General features: G+C 53.5%; 1 protein-coding gene across 7 annotated transcripts; it reads left to right on the forward strand.

The window, feature by feature from the left end:
• The first annotated feature begins 4,594 nt into the window (after positions 1-4,594).
• Positions 4,595-14,358, forward strand: FAM221B (family with sequence similarity 221 member B). 7 transcript variants are annotated; one of them, XM_083466389.1, is made up of 7 exons: positions 4,595-4,661; positions 6,544-7,055; positions 8,245-8,388; positions 10,420-10,530; positions 11,640-11,843; positions 13,082-13,201; positions 14,103-14,358. In XM_083466389.1, exons 2-7 carry the CDS (start codon positions 6,554-6,556, stop codon positions 14,300-14,302), a joined length of 1,281 nt encoding a protein of 426 aa, XP_083322515.1. In that variant the 5' UTR covers positions 4,595-4,661; positions 6,544-6,553; the 3' UTR covers positions 14,303-14,358. The 7 variants fall into 7 exon arrangements, with proteins under 7 accessions (XP_083322515.1, XP_083322518.1, XP_083322520.1 ...); XM_083466392.1 differs by having other exon boundaries at positions 14,262-14,358; XM_083466388.1 differs by lacking the exon at positions 4,595-4,661 and adding an exon at positions 4,835-4,857.
• Positions 14,359-14,603: the final 245 nt, after the last annotated feature.

Consider the following 14,603-nt stretch of genomic DNA (forward strand, 5'->3'; position numbering starts at 1 on the left):
CCTTGTGGCAGGGAGGCAGAGGCAGGGCTGGTGTCGAGCACGCCACCGGCCACGGCAGGCGCGCGGAGTTCCTCCCTGCATGGTTTCTTCCACGCTCCCGAAAGAAACACGCACGCGAACAAAAGTAACTTGGGAAGTATCCTTTGGCGTGGGTACCATCCTGCTCAAGTAGCCGAAAAGGGTCTTCTTGAAGGTCTCTTGCTGAGCTGTGACAGTCGCTGTGTTTGGAAGGAAAGCCTGCAGGATCCATAGCCCATCTAGTCCAGCCTCCTACTCTCCCCTTGACCAGCCAGATGCCTGCGGGATCCAGAAGTAGGATCCGAGCACAAGGGCCCTCTGCCCTCCTCTGGTTTCCAGCCAGTGGCCTTCAGAAGCATTGCTGTCTCCAACTTCTGAGGCAGAACAGAGCCCTTGTGGGAACAGTCCTCTTCTCCATGAATTTATCTAATCCTCTTTGAAAGCTAAAAAATTTCTTCCAGTAGCACCTTAAAGACCAACTAAGTTAGTTCTTGGTATGAGCTTTCGTGTGCATGCACACTTCTTCAGATACACTTCATCCAAGTTGTTTATAAAGATGTTGAACAGCAACAGGCCCAGGACACAACCCTGCGTCACACACACCCCCCCTTGTCACTTTCCCCCAGGGTGATGAGGAACCATTAATGAGCCCTTTGGTTTCAGTCAGTCAACCAGCCACAAACCCACCTAGCAGTTCGTTCAACCCACATTTACTGGCTGCTCTGCAAGAATATCATGGGGAACTTTGTCAAAAGCCTAAGATACACTACATGCACAGCATTCCCCTGATCCACCAAACTTGTGGATCAAAAGAATAGATTCTTTTGACATGACTTGCTTTTGAGAAACTCATAGTAATCACACCATCCTTCTCTAAGTGCCCCCAGGCTGACTGTTGAATGATCTGTTCTAGAATATTTCTATTGGATGGATTTTATAGACAATAAAGGATATATTTTACAATTTATCCTCCATATTATTCACGTTTGTGAGCAGAAAGTTTAAAGTAATCAGTTTTGCATTTAGAAGTCATACACTTAGTTAGCAGAGTTTAAAACACCATCCCTTGCAGCATTAAAGTGACCTTATTTTTATTTATTCAGGCTGTGGCAACAGACTTTATTTTTCCATGTTCCTTCTTAATAAAAGAAGCACACAACAGACAGTAAATTAAGCATTAAAATAGTATTTATTCACATAAAGTATTGCACTCAGTTCCAGCAGTCAGTAACAGAAGCAAGGCAGGCACATTCTACTTATAGATTACAAAATACATAGTTTAGTTCAAGAATGGAGTCTCTGCTGGAGCCAAGACCAGACCTCCATCTGTCTCAGAAGTATTTTGGCAAAGGGAATGAGTTGTGAGGCAGGAGAAAGTAGAAAGGATTACACCCTCCCCCTCCCATCTGCCATAAAACCCAAGGGAGGGGGAGCCACACAGTGCCTACTCTAGCAATCATGAATTCTGTGAGTCTTAACTCCTTCATAGCCTTATTTAGAAAACATGCATTTGTTATTCTGACCACAAATTCCCACTCTTTCCTGACATCCACATCAAGCTGACCAGTCTGTAGTTACCTGGGTCTTCTCTCTTCCCCTTTTTTGAAGATGGGGACAACATTTGCCCAGCTCCAGTCTGCAGGGACATCACCTCTTCTCCAAGAATTCTCAGATTATAGACAGAGGCTTGATGCTGTGAATAATTTTATAAACTCCTGTCATATCACCCCTGTCACTCACCTTTTATCTAAACTAAAAAGTCCCAAATGCTTCAGCCTTTCTCCAGAGGGGAGTCTCGCCATCCTTTAGAATACTTCGGTTGCCCTTTTCTGAACCCTCTCCAACTCTACAACATCCTTTTTGAGTTGAGGCAACCAGAATGTACACAGTACTGCAAACGCGGCTGCACCGTAAATTTGTATAATGGCATTATGATATTGGTTGCTTTATTTTCATTTCCTTCCCTAAAACTCCCTCGCATGGAATTTGCCTTTTTCATGGCTAATGCACGCTGGACCGACATCTTCATCAACTCTACTGGGATGCCAAGGTCTCCCTCCTGGTCCATCACTTGCAGTTCAGAGCCCAGGAGGATGGACATGAAATTAAGGTTTTCTCTCCAGCATGCATCACTATGTAATATGTAGCATGCATACTACAGTGGTACCTTGGTTCTCAAACTTAATCCATTCCAGGAGTCTGTTCGACTTCTGAAACCATTCAAAAACCAAGGCACAGCTTCGGATTGGCTGTAGGAGCTTCCTGCACTCAAGGAGAAGCCACGTCGGACGTTCAACTTCCGAAAAACGTTCGCAAACCGGAACATTTACCTCCAGGCTTGTGGTGTTCGGGAGCCGATTTGTTCGGCAACTAAGCTGTTCAGGAACCAAGGTTTGACTGTACATAGAACTGCATTTGCCCTTTCCCATTCACTCAGTTTGCAGAGGTCCCTTTGGAGCTCTTCGCAACCTCTTTTTCTTTGAGGAACCCTGAAGAATCTCGTGTCATCAGCATATGCAGTGTGAGCCTGAGAGCAACCACTCCTGGTGCTGCGGACGCTGGGCTGGCATGCAGGATGGTGCCTGCATCTTCAGAGCAAGAAGATGCATGGGGGGGCTGGGACTTGGGCATGACGGACCCACTCTAGGCTGGTGGGGGGGTGGAGGCCTTGGAGCAGGTCCTGCCAATCTGTCCCTGGCATCTCCAGCCCCCAGAGGAACTGTAACGTGATGCAATCTAAACCATGGAGAAGAACGCGGCAGGCCCCTCACCTTACAAGGATGGATGGCTGCCAGTCCCATAATTCATCAGAGCACCCGGGGGGGGGGCATTTTTGCACTGCCCTGTTTTTAATTTTGCTTTGATCCTGCAAATCCAGGGCCCTCTGCACTGCCAAAGCCTTGCTAAAAGTAAAGATGGATTTATGGTACAGTCAAATCTGGTCCATAGCTGAAAGATGAACTCAAAAACTAAGCTGCACTAGAGGGTGAACAAAGAATATTCACTTCCGACTATTTGGCAAACATTTATTCTATATACAAATGATGATGACAATGTTCAAAAGACCCCTGTGAAAAAGATGACTATGTGGCATTCTCTGTGATGTGACATTTCAGCTTTAAGTGAGAATGGCACAAGACCCTGAGGACAGTAGCCTGATGTTTATTGATGAAACAAATCTTTTTAAAAAGGTTACTTCCCTGCAACACCAATACTACTACTACTACTACTACTACTACTACTACTACTACTAACCCACTGTACCATCTTTATTTCTTTATTCTTGTACATTGTGGAAAGGTGTGTTCCTACTTTAAGCATTTAAATATTAGAACCATAGAATTGTAGAGTTGGAAGGGACCCTGAGGGTCATTTAGTCCAACCCCCTGCAATGCAGGCATAAATTAAAATTCAATTTAAAAAGTGCCAGATGTGCACCAGGAAAATCAGACAGTGTAGCCCATTTGTGATATGATTTCACCCCCACATCTAGAAGTGTGTTGAATAGGAAATCTTCTAGCACCCTGGGGCACTCTGCAAAGGAACTCATCTATAAATCTGCAATAAGCTGTGCTTTAAGATGGCTGGTGGAGGCTGCTGATGTGCTTCTGTCTTCTCCGTTCTGTTCCTGAGTCTGTGCTGCGCCCGCCCTCCTGCTTTATGCCACCTTTCTACAACTGAAAAAAGCCTAAGAATCTGAATGTGGGAATGTTGAGGGTGGCAGGAGAGGATATATTGATTATCCTTCCTAACTTGCACTAGCAAGCTTCTTCACTTAGCAGAGTTGGATTCCCCTTTACACAGAGAAAGCTTGTTGCAAACTTGACTGAGTTTCTTAAGACAATAAGCAATTCAGTCTGGCTTGTGCAGATTGGCATATGTTCTAATATTCCTGGTAAAGGCCCTTTGAATCCCTCCTAAAAGAACAAAGACACCACAGTCTTAATCATAAGTAACAAAAACTAGTTTTACTTACCATCAGGCAGAGCAGAGTGTGATCCCTGAAGGCAGGCTTAAGGCTTAAAGTTACAAACAGGTTTACATCCATGTGCTTACCAGGAAAATACTCTTCAGCTTACAATCTCAATCCTTTGCAATCCTTCAAAAATACTCAAAAATACGCTACGTTGGGGCCCATAACCTTTTGTGGGAATGTTGAGGGTGGCAGGAGAGGATATATTGATATATACTGATATCTTTCCTAACTTGCGCTAGCACGTTTCTTCACGCAGCAGAGTGCGTTTCTTTCCCTTCTCTGACTGCAGGCCTTCCTGGGCAGACACAGAGTCACCTGAGGGCTCTCGTGCCCAGATGCTCAGATGCAGGGAGTTCATGTGCAACCCCTTAATGGTCGAGATGGTGAGGAAGCCCAGATCCCACACATGTCCCAGCAAGGAAGAGGCGGCGTGGGTGGCCCTGCACCCAGCAGAGCATCAGCACCCACTGAGAGAGGGGCACCCCCGGCACCCCCCTTGCTCTGGCACAGGCACCCTTGGAACCCAGCTGGCTGCTGTGGCAATAAACAAGGCTTCTATCGCCATGGCAATGCTCCCTCCTTCCCTCCCACCCTGCGGCCAATGGGATGAGGGTTCCCTGGCTAGAGCTGGCCTGGTCTGGCCTGCCCTGTGAGAAGCCCAGCCGAGGTAGGAGAGCTGCAAAGCCCGGCCACCAAGCGGCAGTCCTGCTCCCCACCAACCCAGCTCCCCCCGCTATGGAATGACCAGCCTGTCTTGACGCACCCTGTGCCCACCCCCCCTGGCACGGGATCATCTTTGGGATGGTCCTTTCACAGCCCTTGTATCTGTTTAGCAGGGCTTAGCATGACTCAGTCCCCATGAGGTCGGCTTCCTCCGCTACAGGCCCTCCGTAGGGCAGAGAGGGCCTTCAGAAGCTCTGGGTGGGTGTGGCCCAAGAGTGGCCTTCTCTGTGGTGGCTCCTAATCTGTAACTCCCTCCCCAGAGAGGCGTGTCTGGCACCTTCATTATAAGACGCACCTCCTGACCCTGCCCTTTGCCACTTGTTGTGTATTTTTAGGACCCAGCTCATTTCCACAAATTTAGCTCGTTTTAATATTGTGTCTCAGACTTGGGGCCTTGGGGTGAATTGTGGGTAATTAATCTTCATAATCACAATAGGCAGTGTGGTGTAGTGGTTAGTGCTTGACCAGGACCTGGGAGAGCAAGATTCAAATCCTCACTCAGCCTTGCAGATCCCCGGGTAACCTTGGGCCGGGCACTCCGTCTCAGCCTGTCCTGCCTCACAGGGTTGCTGTGGATAAGAGAGAGAGGAGGAGAACCATGTCCACCACCTTGACTCCTTGGAGAAAAGGTGGGGTATAGAAGAAATAGGTTAAATAAATGAAATAAGAATAGTTCAGCAGCAGAGCGCATCCTATGTTAAACTATGGAACTCCCGCCATGAGGAGGCAGTGATGACCACAAACTTGAATGTCTTTGAAAGAGGATTAGGCAAAACCACAGAGGATGGGGGGGGGGTATCAATGGCTACTAGTCAAGAGGGCAATGCTCTACTCCAGAGGCTTTCAACCTTTCTGAGTCCACGGCTCACTTGACCAACTACATTTTTTCCTGCGGCTCCCCTGTGGGGCTCAGGAGCCCAGTTAGGTCCCCCCTTGCCTGCAGAGCTGGCAGCCCCTCACCCCTTTTCCAAACACCCTCCCTTGTGGAGTGTTCCCTCAGCCTCCTCTCCTCTCCCCTCTCCTTGGAGTCCTCTGAGCTGCCCTCCTGCCCCAAAGAGAGGGGCCTCCAGAGCCACCATTCGCCTGTGGGGCTTAGAGCCAGGGCTGCTGCAATAAACAGCTGTGCAAGCCTTGGGGAGGCAGAGAGGCAAGAGGGCATCAGAGGAGGGAGGGAAGGAGTCCAGAGGCCAGTGTTGCCCATGGCACCCTTGACCACCATTCACGGCACGCTGGTTGAAGACCACTGCTCCATACAGTTGGAGACAGCAGTTCTCCTGGAAACCACAGGAGGAGAGCGCTGCTTGCAAGCTTCCCATTGGGCAGCCACTGAAAGAACAAGGTGCTGGACTGGAAGGGGCTACTGGCCTGATCCTGCAGGCTCTTCTTATGCTCTGATCCTGCTGTGCATGGCAGAAGGTCCCAGAGTTGGACCTCAGCACCTCCAGCTAAAATGGCCTTCCGTACTGAGGCTGGGAAAGACCACTGACCCTCCTCTTGCCATTAGAGAGTGAGGAGGGCTGCTTCCAGTCAGAGCCAAGGAGGCCCAGCTAAGTGGCCAAGGGGTGGGCTCCAGGCAAGGCCTCCCCTCCCTGGGCTCACACATCCAGACTGTGTCCGCCTCTGCCCTGGCAACGTCTTCTCCCTGCCTTTTTTGGCCAGTCTCCAGCTGCTGCTCCTTCCTTCCTGTTTGGTCTCCAGCACCGTTGCCTAGTGACGCACAATGCCACCCCCTTCCCTTCCCTTCCCTTCCCTTCCCCAGCTGCACCCTGGGAGTCCAGGTCAGCCCAGCCCCTGCACTGCTCTCACGGGCCCTGTTTGCATCCCAGAACAGCCAACATGGAAGAGGAACCCATTGAAGACGTGCCCATGGGGCCCTCGGAGGAAGAGCAAGAGCAGGGGGGTCAGAGGACCTCCTCCACCGCCCTGGAGGTGGAAGAGGAGATCATCCTGCCGGCTTCCACTTCCTTAGATGACGAAGACGAGGAAACCATCTTGCCCGTGTCCACATCCCTGGAAGGGGAAGATGGTGGCAAGGAGACGTCGCTCCCGCCTTCGGAGTGGGAGACCTCCGAGTCGCTGTTCCCGCAGGAGCAGAGCCCCAGCAACGAGGGGTCTTCTTCCCAGCCTCTGGAGAGCTCAGAGCCCTCTTCTTCCTTGGCCTCCTCACCTTCCTCGTCGCCCGTTTCCTGGAGGAGGCAGAAGGAGAACCAGCTGCAACCCCTGGGGGAGGTGGAGGACACTGAGGAGGCCACGGCGGAGCTCAGCAGCATCCTTCCCCAGAGGAGCCTGGAGAAGAAGGCCAAGAAGAAGGGCGCCATGGTCAAGAAGGGAGCTCTGAGTAGGTGACGCGGGATCTGACCCACAGGGCAGGGGGCTTCTTGGGAGGACTTTGGGTTGGCTGTGCCCGGGAGGAGGGGGTGAGGGTTCTAGGGGAGCAACATGTGGCACCTGGAAGCTCTGCAGGACAGGGAGTCACAGCACCATAGAACTGGAGAATGGGAAGGGATCCCCAAAGGGCATCTAGTCCAACCCCCTGAAATGAAGGAATCTCAGCTGGATCATACATGACAGATGGTCACCCAGTCTCGGCTTAGCGCTTAAAAACCGCCAAAGAAAGGGAGTCCACCACCTCCTGATCAGGGAGACCGATCCACTGTTGAACAGTTCTTACTGCCAGAATTCTACTGTGTTACCATCTTGTTCGACAGTGGAATTTGCTGCCAAGGAGTGTGGTGGAGTCTCCTCCTTTGGAGGTCTTTAAGCAGAGGCTTGACAACCATATGTCAGGAGTGCTCTGATGGTGTTTCCTGCTTGGCAGGGGGTTGGACTCCATGGCCCTTGGGGTCTCTTCCAACTCTAGGATTCTATGATTCTATTCTATGATTCTATGATCTTCCTTAAGGGACGCGGGTGGCGCTGTGGGTTAAACCACAGAGCCTAGGACTTGCCGATTAGAAGGTCGGCGGTTCAAATCCCCGCAACAGAGTGAGCTCCCATTGCTCGGTCCCAGCTCCTGCCCACCTAGCAGTTTGAAAGCACGTCAAAGTGCAAGTAGATAAATAGGTACCGCTCCAGCAGGAAGGTAAACGGCGTTTCTGTGAGTTTCTCTGGTTCGCCAGAAGCGGCTTAGTCCTGCTGGCCACATGACCCGGAAGCTGGACACTGGCTCCCTCGGCCAATAAAGCGAGATGATCGCCGCAACCCCAGAGTCGGCCATGACTGGACCAGGGGTCCCTTTACCTTTACCATCTTCCTTAGTGAGTCAGGCAAACTGCTGTTCCAAATAATGCTTTTGGGGGGGGGCAGGGGGTGAGTTTGTGGAACCAAAGCAGCGGGGGCCCCAAAAAAGTTTGGGAAGCACTGATTTAAATCATTCCTATTTAGCCTTTCTGAAGTGAACTGAGCAGATCACGAAGCACCAACTCTTGTTGGGCTGGGCTTACGAGTTTATGAGTCAATGGCAACCAGTCCCTCGGAAGCCATTCCTCTCCTAATCCTGCTGGGCCGGATCCCGTCTCTCTTGCCAGACTACACAGCGAGGCCTGTGGTGCCGGCTGAGAAGGCAGAGCTGATATCGGTGGCCAAAGCGATGCACCGGGAGAACTTTGGCAAGAACGTCAAGGAGCTCTTCCACCTGGAGAAGGAGGCAGCCCTGAAGTCCATCGAGACAGGTGGGCGGAGCCTGCAGGCCAGGCAGATGCTCCAACCTGTAACGTGTGTGTGAGTATGCACAGGCACATGTGCAAAGTTCCGCTTTTAGGCAAAGAAAACCCAAGGCCCGCGTGCAGGAGGGGACCCCTTGCCTTGGCAGCAGCACATGTGGAAAGCATCTCAGCATCAATGCCAATTGCAAACTGAACATGAGGGAGCAGGTTGGGACACGGGTGCCACTGGGGTCTAAACCACTGAGCCTCTTGGGCTTGCCGATCAGAAGGTCGGCGGTTCGAATCCCCACAACGGGGTGAGCTCCCGTTGCTCTGTATCAGCTTCTGCCAACCTAGCAGTTCAAAAGCACACCAGTGCAAGTAGATAAATAGGTACCGCTGTGGCAGGAAGGTAGACAGCATTTCCATGCACTCTGGCTTCCATCATGGTGTCAGAAGCAGTTTATTCCCACTGGCCACACGACCCAGAAAGCTGTCTGTGGACAAACGCCGGCTCCCTTGGCCTGAAAAGCGAGATGAGCGCTGCAACGCCATAGTCGCCTTTGACTGGACTTAGCCATCCAGGAGTCCTTTACCTTTTGCCTTTATGAGGCAGCAGTGTGACACAGCTGCAAGTGCAATTTCAGGCTGCATTAATACAACCGTAGTGTCCAAATCAGGAGAAGAATTAGTTCCATTTTATTCTGAGCTAGTCAGGCCTCACCTGAAGTCCTCTGGGCGGTTCTGGAACAGCTTAAGAGGTGGAGGGCTCCAGCGGAATGGAGAGCTAGTCCTGTGCGGACAGGTCAGAGGAACTGGGTGTGCTGAGCCTGGAGAAGAGAAAGAGAGGGGGCGACAGGAGTCGTCTTCTTCTTCTTCCTCTTCCTCCTCCTCCTCCTCCTCCTCCTCCTCCTCCCCCCAAGGCCTGACAGGATCTCCCAGCCAGAAGGGGCTGCTGTGGCTGGTTCTTTGCTGCCTGCGAGGGCAAATGAGGCACCCATTTGCCAGTGGAGCCAGCAGGCTTTCCCATCACGGGAGTTCCTTGAGCAGAGGCTAAATGCCCACCTGCTGGCGATTCCCACAAGATCCCCTTTGTCCTGACTCTCTGAGTCCCTCTTGCTGCTCAAGGATGAGCTAGGATGGCCTCCCCAAACTCCACTTCCGAGGGTTTCTGGCGGGACCATTTATGCCAGCATTTGGGGGCTGAAGAACCCTCTTTTCTCTCTCCCCAGGTAAGACACGAGAGGACCATAGATGCCAGCTACGCTGTGCCAGCAGGGGCAGCCCCCATGAGGAGATGTCAGGCCCCCCACAGTGTTTCTGCCACCCCCAAACCATACTGGCCGAGGAGGTAATCCCCATTCCCAGCAGTGGGGTTATGAACAGGGGAAGCGGCTGGATCCTGGCCCCATCTGTTGGCCCATCTGGCACAGCAGGATCCGCTGTGGCTCTCCGGAGTCTTGGGCAGAGAGAGAGGGGTTTTCCCCAGCCTCCCACCCCAAATCCAGTGTGGTGGAGGGGGCAGGGGCAGACCCCATGAGCTGTGCTCTGGCCCTGAGCTATGGACCTTCCCTTCAAAGCTTCCTCAGACAAGCAGCACCCCCACACCCAAAGTCTGTTTGAGTGTAGACGGAAGGGCACAGCTTGGCATGGGATGCCCCTTTGTCTCCCGGCCCAGACGCTGTTCGGCAACCTGAAAGGCGGCCGCAGCAGCCCTTGCCCTCTCCCACGGGGTCAGGATTATGCCAAGGAGGCGTTTGGGCTCCCTAGAGGAAGGTTCCAGGAGTAGATGGGGCCTTTTCTGCTCTTACAATATGCCTTTAAAGCACATTCAGAGAGCGACTGTAGTTTACCCTTCAGCCGCTACAGTCCTTCCCCCAGGGGTTAGGCTCAGCCTGATAGAGGCAGCACCTGGTGGTCTGGAGCGGCCAGGCCCAGAGCCCAGATATCAGGGAAGGAATGGGGGGAAAGCTCCTCACCTGTGCCAGTTTGGCCCAGGCAGTGGGTGGGCTCAGCTCCCCTGCCTCCCGTCTGCCTGAAAAGCCGCCTCTCCCACAGGCCTCTATATCGGCTGGCGCTGCCCAGAGTACCTGTGGGACTGTTTCCGCGTGGGCGACGAGTCCAAGTGTTTCTGCGGGCATCTGCTGAAGCAGCACCAGGTCTATGTAGGTAAGTCATGGGGAGGGGGAGGTAAGGAGCTGGCAGTCAAGTCGTTGGTCCTGTCTGAGAGAGGGAACTGCGGGCATCGGAACCAAGGGCAATTCTGAGCCCTGCAGTAGAAGTGGCAGGGCCCCCCATTGGTTTGCCCACAGCCCTTGATGTGCAGGTCTCCTGCTTCCGTCCATGAGGTTCCACTTGGCTCTCATGGCAGGTCCTGCTTGATGTGCCCTCTGCCAATGTGCCCAATGCTAAGGATGGCACTCAGGTGACAAAGGCAGTCATCATCTCACAAAGAAACGCTCCGTGGCTCGCTCAGTTTTCAATTCTTGGATCCCCAGAATGAGCGGCGGAGGAAGCTGCTCAGGCACCTGGGGTGGGGCGAGCCCCCCATAGGAGTGGGGCACACTGTGGGGCCTCTGGAGTCTGCCTGCCTCCTCCCACTCAGCTGCCCTACAACTGGGGGGGAGGCAGCAGGCAGACCGTTTGGGCAGTGCAGTGGTGGCTTGGGCGTGCTGTGGGCTCCATGGTGAGTGCCGCCCGGCATTTTGTCACACCCCCCCCAGTAGTGACACCTGGGGCGGACTGCCCCCCTGCCCCTTCCTTCGCCCCTGCCCAGAATGAGAAGGGACTGGGGACGCCATGCAGACTGACCCCATCCCCAAACTCACAACTGTGCATAGCTGTCAACGTTTCCTTTTTTTTAAGGGAAATTCCCTTATTCCGATGGTGTTTCCTGCTTGGCAGGGGGTTGGACTCGATGGCCCTTGTGGTCTCTTCCAACTCTAGGATTCTAGGATTCTATGATTCTAGGATTCCTCGTAAGAAAAGGGAAAAGTTGACAGCTATGCAACTGTGCCGCGTTTCATCTACAGTGTAGAAAGCTGGCACACCTAGGGCACGCCTGGGGCAGGCTCTGCTGCTGCAAATCTTGCAAAGTGATGGCACAGGAGATATGGGGCACGTTCAGCTCCACAGGGTGGGGCATCTGTCTCTTGCCACAACTCGTCTCTGAGCGGCTCCTGCCTTTGCTTTCAATGCCCCCCAAGGACTTCCCCCCCTTGGGCTCCTTCAGTCCCCGCAGCTCCTCCTGACCAGCTCACTGCCGCTCCTTTCTCCAGACAGGCGGGCGACCGTGTCCTGCACCCTGCAGGGGTGCAAATGCCAAGCCTTCATGTTCATCCCCTCCCGCCCAGAGGAGGTGGGCGAATTCTGGCTGCGGAGGAGAACCGGCTTCGACCCAGCGGCCTGGCGGGCCAAATGCCGCTGCAAGCACACCCATGAGGAGCACACGCCCAGTGGAGCCCGGGGCTGCGGTGCCCGAGGTGGGTGTGGGGTCCCCCTCCCCACTCGTGTCCCTGGGGTGCAAGGAAGGGCAGAGGGTGCCAGGCATGAAGGCCTGCCCATTGCAGTGGGTTGGACACGATGACCCTGGGGGCCCCTTCCAATTCTACAGTTCTGTGATTCAGGTAGTGGGTGGGATAAGCCGTTTTGTGAGGGGGGGCAAGTGGGTTGCACCACGCCAGTGAATCTTCCTTTTTCTCTGTGCCTAAGCCCATATCCTTGAGGGTCTCTTGGCTGCTCCTGTAAGAAATAGGATTTCAGGAGAATCAGAACCTGAATGTCCATTTGTTCCCATTCAGATTTAAAGAGCAGTTTTCACAGAGAAAGGGCTGGGGCAAAAAGAAAAGGGCACTCAGACACAGTACTTTAAATTGTAGACGTGTGCCTAGAAAGTGTGGGGCAAAAGCTTAGTGTGAGCCCCCTGGTTTTACGGAAATCACTTGTTGCCCTACACTCTGAACAGCCCTTGTTGTTGCTGTGGCGGACACAGTTCATAAACCCTTGAAATGACCCCCCCCAAGGGGCCTCTTTGGGGTCTTCCCATGAGCCCAGAAGAGTTGAGAGGGGCACGCAGTCCGGCCTCACATGGTGTCCTGCCCCCACCCCAGACAGGACTCCAGACCCTCCAAGTCTCCCTATTTTCCAGGGACATCCCTGACTTAGAGAAGTCGTCCCGGTTTCTGATTTGATCCCGGAACGTCCCACTTTCCCTTAGGATGTCCCTATTTTGATCGGAGAAATGTTGGAGGATATGGAGTTATGTGACCCTGAGCCGCCAGAAGGCATTTTAAAAATGCTTAATGTTTTTATATATGTTGGAAGCTGCCTAGAGTGGCTGGGGAAACCCAGGAAGATGTGTGGGGTTTAAAGAGTAAAATTATCGTGATGGAATGGGATTGTCCCTATTTTCATTGGAGAAATGTTGGAGGGTATGGGACCCGAGGAGGGCCAGTTCACACATTTCAGCCTGCTAGCCCTCTCTGTATTACAGAGACCCAGCAGATCCTCCCATGCCTTGAAATGGGTGGTCCAAGGGGGCCTCTTCCCCCACTTTCTTCACAACAACCCTGCAAGGTTGGTTCCTGCCTTCTTTGAAGCTGCTGAACGTGATATTCAGGGCTGTGTGGGACCCTCTCCCTGGGCCAGAGATGCCCCCCACACCCCAGACTGGCATCCCACCCCCCAGGCACTGATGCCCCGCTCTCTTTCCGCCCTCTAGGCTGCTCCTGCCTGGCTTTCACCTCCAACTTCTTGTGCGCTGCCTGCGACCGGCGCTGGGAGGAGCACGAGACTTTCTTTGAGTCGGAGGAGACGCGGCGGAAGGGGGGCCGGCCGTGCGGTACGGGCAGGAGGGGAGCAAGGGAGGGGGCACTGTGGGGGCCACATTTTCCCAGCCTATCCTTCTGGTGCCCACAACTGAAGCTAGTCAGTTTCCCATCCTTCCACCCCAATTCCATGGGGCTCTGCTCCAGCGGAAGCTCGTGAAGACCGAGGGCAGCCCCACAGAGAGCGCATTGCAGTAGCCTGGCCTTGAGGTTGCCAAGGCAAAGATCAGGGGTCAGTAGACTTTTTCAGCAGGGGGCCGGTCCACTGTCCCCCAGATTTTTGTCGGGGGCTGGACTATATTTTGAATGAATTCCTATGCCCCACAAATAACCTAGAGATGCATTTTAAATAAAACGACACATTCTACTCATGTAAAAACACGCTGATTCCTGGACCGTCCGCGGGCCAGATTGAGAAGGTGGTGGGGCTGAATCTGGCCCCTGGGACTTAGTTTGCCTACCCATGGCATAGATTAACACACTCTGCCGCTCTCTTTCCTTGGATATGTTACTCCAGTAAGCCAAGCCAGACCTGTGTGCTCTGAATTTACCTTCTGAAATTGTGGAGGTCACCCTAACTTTTTACAAAACTGCTGCCAGCCTTGCCATGGTGCCTCTGAACTCTGCGTATTAGCTGGGATTCTTGCACTGCAGGGGGCTGGGCTGGATGACCCTTTGGGGTCCCAATTCTATGAACAAAGTAGCATCCTCGTTTTCATCCCTGCAGTTACCCTCATGTTCAAATTCAGATTCTACAACCACCTGGGAATTTTTCCACTCAATATTCTGGTTTCCCAGCCTCCCCGATCCTTCCTGGAGAGCCAGCCTTTGGGTGCTGTGTCCTCCTGGCTTCCCGGGGCCCTTCCTCCTGCCCCCTGCCAGGCTCCGTCCCACACATGCCTCTCTCTCCCCCAGGAGAAGCCTATCTGCCTTTTGCCGAGATGCCCGAACTGCGCGATGCCGTCCTGACGGGGCGCTCCGAGGACAGCTCTGCCTACCAAGCCCTGCAGGGCCAGGCCTTCCCGGCCCTGCCTGCCCCCTCTGGCTCACGCGCTCTGCCTCTTCCCCCCTCAGGGCCCCGGAGGATAGTGGAGAAGGACCACAAGAAGGCCTGAGGGTGGCCGGCGGACGGGACCCCCACAGCGAGAGGCAATAAAGAGAGGCTGCTCTAGCCGGCCGCGTCTGGGCGTCTCTTCCGGGCCCCTGGGGGTGGGGGAGGGCTCTGCGGGGAATCCAGGGCCAGAGGGGGCTCTGGGGCAGGAGAGGGGTCAGGATGGGGTTCCTCCACGTATGACCAGGATAGTCCTGTTCTCACAAGGGCCAAACGCTCCAAAGAACCCAGGGATCTGGACAGGCTGCCTCTGGCCCTGGAAGTTCTGTAGGAGCATGAGCAGAGCTTGGCCACAGCGTCCTGTT

This window comes from Podarcis liolepis (genome assembly GCF_965112155.1).
Source record: "Podarcis liolepis genome assembly, chromosome: 11".
Taxonomy (NCBI): Eukaryota; Metazoa; Chordata; class Lepidosauria; order Squamata; family Lacertidae; genus Podarcis; species Podarcis liolepis.